The sequence below is a fragment of the Mercenaria mercenaria genome, chromosome 2 (assembly GCF_021730395.1).
Source record: "Mercenaria mercenaria strain notata chromosome 2, MADL_Memer_1, whole genome shotgun sequence".
Classification (NCBI taxonomy): domain Eukaryota; kingdom Metazoa; phylum Mollusca; class Bivalvia; order Venerida; family Veneridae; genus Mercenaria; species Mercenaria mercenaria.
In genome coordinates this window covers 72,519,766-72,525,560 of record NC_069362.1, presented here as the reverse complement: position 1 = coordinate 72,525,560, position 5,795 = coordinate 72,519,766, and the positions used below count along the sequence as shown (strand labels likewise).

The 5,795-nt window shown below is 34.7% G+C and overlaps 1 protein-coding gene across 1 annotated transcript; it reads left to right on the top strand.

The window, feature by feature from the left end:
* The first annotated feature begins 429 nt into the window (after nucleotides 1-429).
* Nucleotides 430-4,707, top strand: LOC123564299 (uncharacterized). The gene is made up of 2 exons (XM_053536931.1): nucleotides 430-1,763; nucleotides 1,892-4,707. Exons 1-2 carry the CDS (start codon nucleotides 1,705-1,707, stop codon nucleotides 2,904-2,906), a joined length of 1,074 nt encoding a protein of 357 aa, XP_053392906.1. The 5' UTR covers nucleotides 430-1,704; the 3' UTR covers nucleotides 2,907-4,707.
* Nucleotides 4,708-5,795: the final 1,088 nt, after the last annotated feature.

Sequence of the window (5,795 nt, the reverse complement as noted above, 5' to 3'; positions counted from 1 at the left end):
AGGCGAAGTTAATATGCCCACCTTCGAGGCATAAAAATCAAAAACATACTGTACTATATACAGTGTAAATAAGAAGTTATTTGCTGTAACAACGTTAAAAGATGTAAGGATGTTTTTGATAAATAAAACCTGAAATTATCAATTGATTTTGTAAAATTCTTGAAATTCCAAATAACTTAATACTAACAAAATATATTATCAAAATCTGAAAAGTGGATTCCGCAATATTGCAAACTCAATTTGATTGAGACCGCATTAACTGTAGTTGGTTTATTTTGTACACTAGTCAGCAGTGTACATGTATCTAGATAATTTGCAATCATGCTTTGCACGGAATGTCACGGATCAGAGGGATAGACTGGCTATATTCATAACTACAACCCGGCAAACTGTATAAAATCTAAAGTGGTAGTATATTCATGGCATGGTCAGGAAAACAACTGAAGACATTTTAGTTTGAAGTGCGACCTTTACTTTTAAGTTTGGAGTATGGGTATTGCACACGACACATTGTCTCATGAAGGGAAATATTTTGCCAAGTAATATTATAATCCCTTGATGGATGGCAGAGTTATTGACCGGACACGAAACAGACCCTGTTAATACCAGTTAACCTTTGACATTAAAGTGTAACACTGGCCTTTAAGCTTGGGGTCTAGAAGCTGCGCATGACATGTCGTCTCATCATGGGGAACATCCATGCCAAGTATTATTAAATTCCATCGATGGATTTTTGACTTATAGACAGGACAAGAAAAAATCCCTGTTGTCACTTTTGACCTCTAAGTATGACCTTGAGCTTTGAGCAGGGGTCTTGGTGCTGCACATGACTCGTTTCATTATTGGGAAAATGATTCAAGTAATATTATAATCCTTCAATGGATGCCAGAGGTATGGACCGGACGCAAAAGAGTGGACGAACAGAATGACGCAATGTCGAAAAGAAGATCACAATCCTGAAGAGTCATTGAAACCGATAAGGGACTAATAATAGTAGTATCTCCAAACACGAGACGGAACCAAAGGTACAATATATAAAACATAAAAATGTTCATATGAATAATATAAAAAGAAAATCGAATAAACCGTATAGATTACGCATGCACTGAATGCCTTTATAGAAAGCAGATCAACTACAGAACATCATTACGGATCGGAATACATATCTAATAGTCGTTCATTCCCAGTCGGGTAAAAACGCCTTTCACAGAGTCTTCTACCCAGTAAAAGGGCTTAACTCCAAACAGGCGATGTATCTCAAGTTCATTTGTTCAAATATGTTTAATTTGGATAAAAACTAATTTCTTTTTGAATCTATATATATTATAAACCGATTTTGAATATGAAACCATGAAGCAAATTATTTCTCCATTTCCAGATTCACGTAAGCCCTATTTTTTGGCTTATTTTGATATCAGGGTACCATTAAATATCCGCAAATTTTGGATCAATAGGACATACCCACGACAAATTAACCTTTTTAAACGGTGTAGTATTGTTGAAAGATTAATAAACACCGGTTCAATTACTATCTCATTGTCTTTTAGAACTATAAGTTGGTATACTGACTAAATTTTTTAACGATAATGTTTAATTACACGCGACGATCCAAAATCAGTTCTACAAAGTCAAATTTAATTTGTGCCCTAGACAGAACAGAAAGTTAAAGTTTGTTTTTGGTTTAAAGTTTATACTATCATCAGCATGGCGTTTGTCTCTGGACTTGGGGGCGGCCATGCTAATGCCAGCTACTTTGAAACACGGTGAGTGATTCACTTATTCTTTGTAATTAAATAATTTATGTAACTTATGTCGTGTTATTAAAGATTTCACAATTCAGCCATAATACTACTGACAAAAACTTTAATAAACCATACCGTTCTTTCTTTAGGAAAAACACCATGGCTCAAAAAGATGGTAAAGATTGCGGCTGTATAAACATCAGTTTGGAGAGGCCAAAGAAAAAGTCCAAAATACGCTTAATGAAAGAACGGATAAGACAGTTCAGTATTTGGTTTTTCGAGAATGAGGACCATAAAGAAGTAGAACACGTAAGGCGGAGGTTAGAAAGGAAAAAGAAAAGGAAACTTTTAAAAAAGAGTCCTGAATTCCGGCATGTATGTTGGCTGTATGGTTTTGATGTGATTTTGTGGATAGTTGGGTCTGTATTTACCCTGTGCAGTACCGTCAAGGCTTTTGGTAAACATACCGTGTTTTATAAATCTGGGCAGCTATACCGTATCCTGGGACCTGGGCTTCTTCTCGCTGCCGCGGTGGTTTTATTCCTTGCAACTGGATTGAAACACCGCATGAAAACTAAGCACGATAGACCACAGCGGAGCTTTTACATTGTACAGAAAAACAAGAAGCATTCTAAATCCGACACTGATATAAAGGACCCGGATAATGATTCGGGAAATGAAGAAGATATCGAAATGACTGAGTTTAGTTTAAAGAGAGAAAGTGACCTGAAAACTGGTCCAGAAGGGAAGCCTACCAAAGAAGCAAAAGTGCGCAAATTGGGAGACATGCCTATAGGAGGCACAATGTCTGGTGAAAAGTCGGAAATTGTGTTTTATAATGAAGGCTTAAAACGCACACAGAACAGGAGAGCGTGGGCGAAAACTAAATGGATGAGAATGGAAAGTGGGTCAGGAGATTCTTTCGAAAGTGATGATATTTTAGATCTGGTCCATGACGATCCTAGTAAAGAAGAAAACGAATCGAGAGAAACGCATGCTGAACTACCCTCGAATGTGACGAAAATGTCAACAAACAGGCGAATAATGCGGTTTAAACCTCTTTCCGGTGGATGTTTTACGGCACAATCTTCAATCAGATCCCAGGCGTCCGAAATATCTTTCGCTAGTACAACATCCGAGTCAGCGCTGCTTGTCAGGAAGTGATACATACTTGTGATATATAGACAACTTTATCGCACATCAACCATCAATTTAACTCCACACAAAATACACAGACTCGTTATTAACTAAACAATTTTATGCTATTTTCATTATTTTGATAATGGATTAAAATTGCGCTGTTGTTTCTCCTAGTGACATACACAGTGAAGCGTAACAGTACAATGTTATATACCAGCTTCTATAAGATCACTGTGGCTGAAAATGTCCTGCCAGACTTAAAATTACTATTGAACATCGGAGTATAAAATAAAGAACGATTTCAGTAAGAAAACTGCGTTCATTGTGATTGTTTGTTTTTTTCATTTTGGCTTGATTTGGGAAAACAAAGAGTTTTTATCAATTTGCTCATATCATTTTCATGTTCATCCCAGGTTCAATACTCGTGCCTGTTTACTCAGTGTGTCATACAAACGTTTGCTCCCATGACATTTTTCGTTTCGTATGTTGTTTTGGCACTATGTCATAAGAATCATAGTCAACTCTTATTATTAAACGGGAATTGAAACTATAATAGCTAGCTATAGCTGAATTTACTGTGATCTTGTACTATAATAGCTAGCTATAGCTGAATTTACTGTGATCTTGTACTATAATAGCTAGCTATAGCTGAATTTACTGTGATCTTGTACTATAATAGCTAGCTATAGCTGAATTTACCGTGATCTTGTACTATAATAGCTAGCTATAGCTGAATTTACCGTGATCTTGTACTATAATAGCTAGCTATAGCTGAATTTACTGTGATCTTGTACTATAATAGCTAGCTATAGCTGAATTTACCGTGATCTTGTACTATAATAGCTAGCTATAGCTGAATTTACCGTGATCTTGTACTATAATAGCTAGCTATAGCTGAATTTACCGTGATCTTGTACTATAATAGCTAGCTATAGCTGAATTTACCGTGATCTTGTACTATAATAGCTAGCTATAGCTGAATTTACTGTGATCTTGTACTATAATAGCTAGCTATAGCTGAATTTACTGTGATCTTGTTTAGTTTGGACAAGGGCAATATACAACATGGCTTACAGCATACCACACATTCAAAAGACAAATACTACCATTTTATTCTATCTATGATAATGAATTTCTGTAACACTGGCAATACCAAAATAACTAGGTAAGTAGAATTGGTAAATTCTATTATGCCTTTAATAAAATACTTATTTACGGATGGAACAATAACTGTAATACTGATAATTATCTATTGCGTTCAACTTGTGTTTTAAAATGTTACTGTACTTTGATATCATTGCAATTGCAGAAACACATCTTTTAAAGGATTCTATTTTAGAATTAGAAGGCTACCAATTGGTTCGGTTTAAACCGTAAATAAATACATATTATTAAGAATACCAGATAAGAATCTGGTGGTGTAGGGTTCGTAAAGAATTGTCTTTCTGATACTTTTGATATATCTGTACTAGATGATACAGATGAAGGTATTGTGTGGTTCATAAAGAAGACGGTATCACCTTATAACGGTGTGTTTGTTACCTCCCTCCACTCCTGAAAATTCGTCTAGACATTTTGATGTTAAAGCATTTTTGACAAGCTTTTAACAGATATATACAATTTTCAGAATAAAGGGTTGGTGTATTTATGTGGTGATTTTAATAGCCGATGTGGTGATTTAGATGACTTTATAAGGGGTGGTGATGAGGTACCAGAACGGGATATTGTTGATTTTACTACCAATGCTTATGATGAACTTTTTGAATTTCTTGTAAATTTAAATTTTTGTATTGTTATTGGAAGAAATAAAATGATTATACCTCCATAGGTCCTCTGTCGTTGATTATTCCATAACTGGTCAATACAGTTTACACACATTTAAAGATTTTTCTGTGATACGTACAACAGAGTTAATTAATAACTCTGATAACATTTCACTTCTAGCAGGAAGAAGTATGCCAGATCTTTTTATGTTAAGTTGGAAAATCACAGACGTTTGTTCCGACGCTTTTAATGAAACTTTACCTTTTGAACCTTATGTTTGATGTGACTGATGAACCTGTTGATTTTCTTAAAGACAATGTTGTACATGCAGAAGTAAATGCTGTCATTGATAAGTTAGAGCAGAGCATGAGAACCCAGGATGACATTGACTCCGGCAATGAATGATGTGATATTTTAGAACAGAACATGTATAATCAACTCCCATACAAAACTGTTAGTTTTGGTTTAAATAATAAAAAACGACGACCAGTAAAACCTTGGTGGGTGGTCTGAAAGCCTTTATGGTCTAAAGTTAGTAATGCAGGGTCCAGTTGTTCGAAACTTTAACCGGCTATTAAACTAACCGCCGGTTAAATTTTGATCCAAAATATTAGTTTTTTATGGGAAACACTAGTATAATGGTTTGATTTTATTGTAAGGGCTTTTTATTGTTCATAATCCTTAACTTATAACTTTGTTTTTCTAAGTCTTCTAAAATGTCGAAATATAACCCTAAAAGTTAATCGACCATTAGCTTAATTGCCTGTTAAAGTTTCGAACAACTGAACGCTTGTAAAGAGTAAGCAAAGGGCAGAAGAAATAAGATATAAATGTTAATATTCGCAAATTGTTTGACCGTGATGTGCAAAGAGCTAAACGTTAGTACTGGTATGATATGCAACAAGAACTTCTTACTGGGTGCAACGTAGATAATACTACATTTTGAAAAATATTGGGAAAATTGGTGTTTGGCATTGTAAAAAAAAAAAGTAAACTTAATGAAGTTGTTTTGAATAACTGTAATATTTTTTGTTCACTTTTTGATGTACTTTATAAATGACAGACTTTAGCTCTTTGTCCAATAATGACAGTGTTTCTAGTTCTAATCATGCCTCTGATTTAAACGGTACTAGTGAAGTATTTTTACCA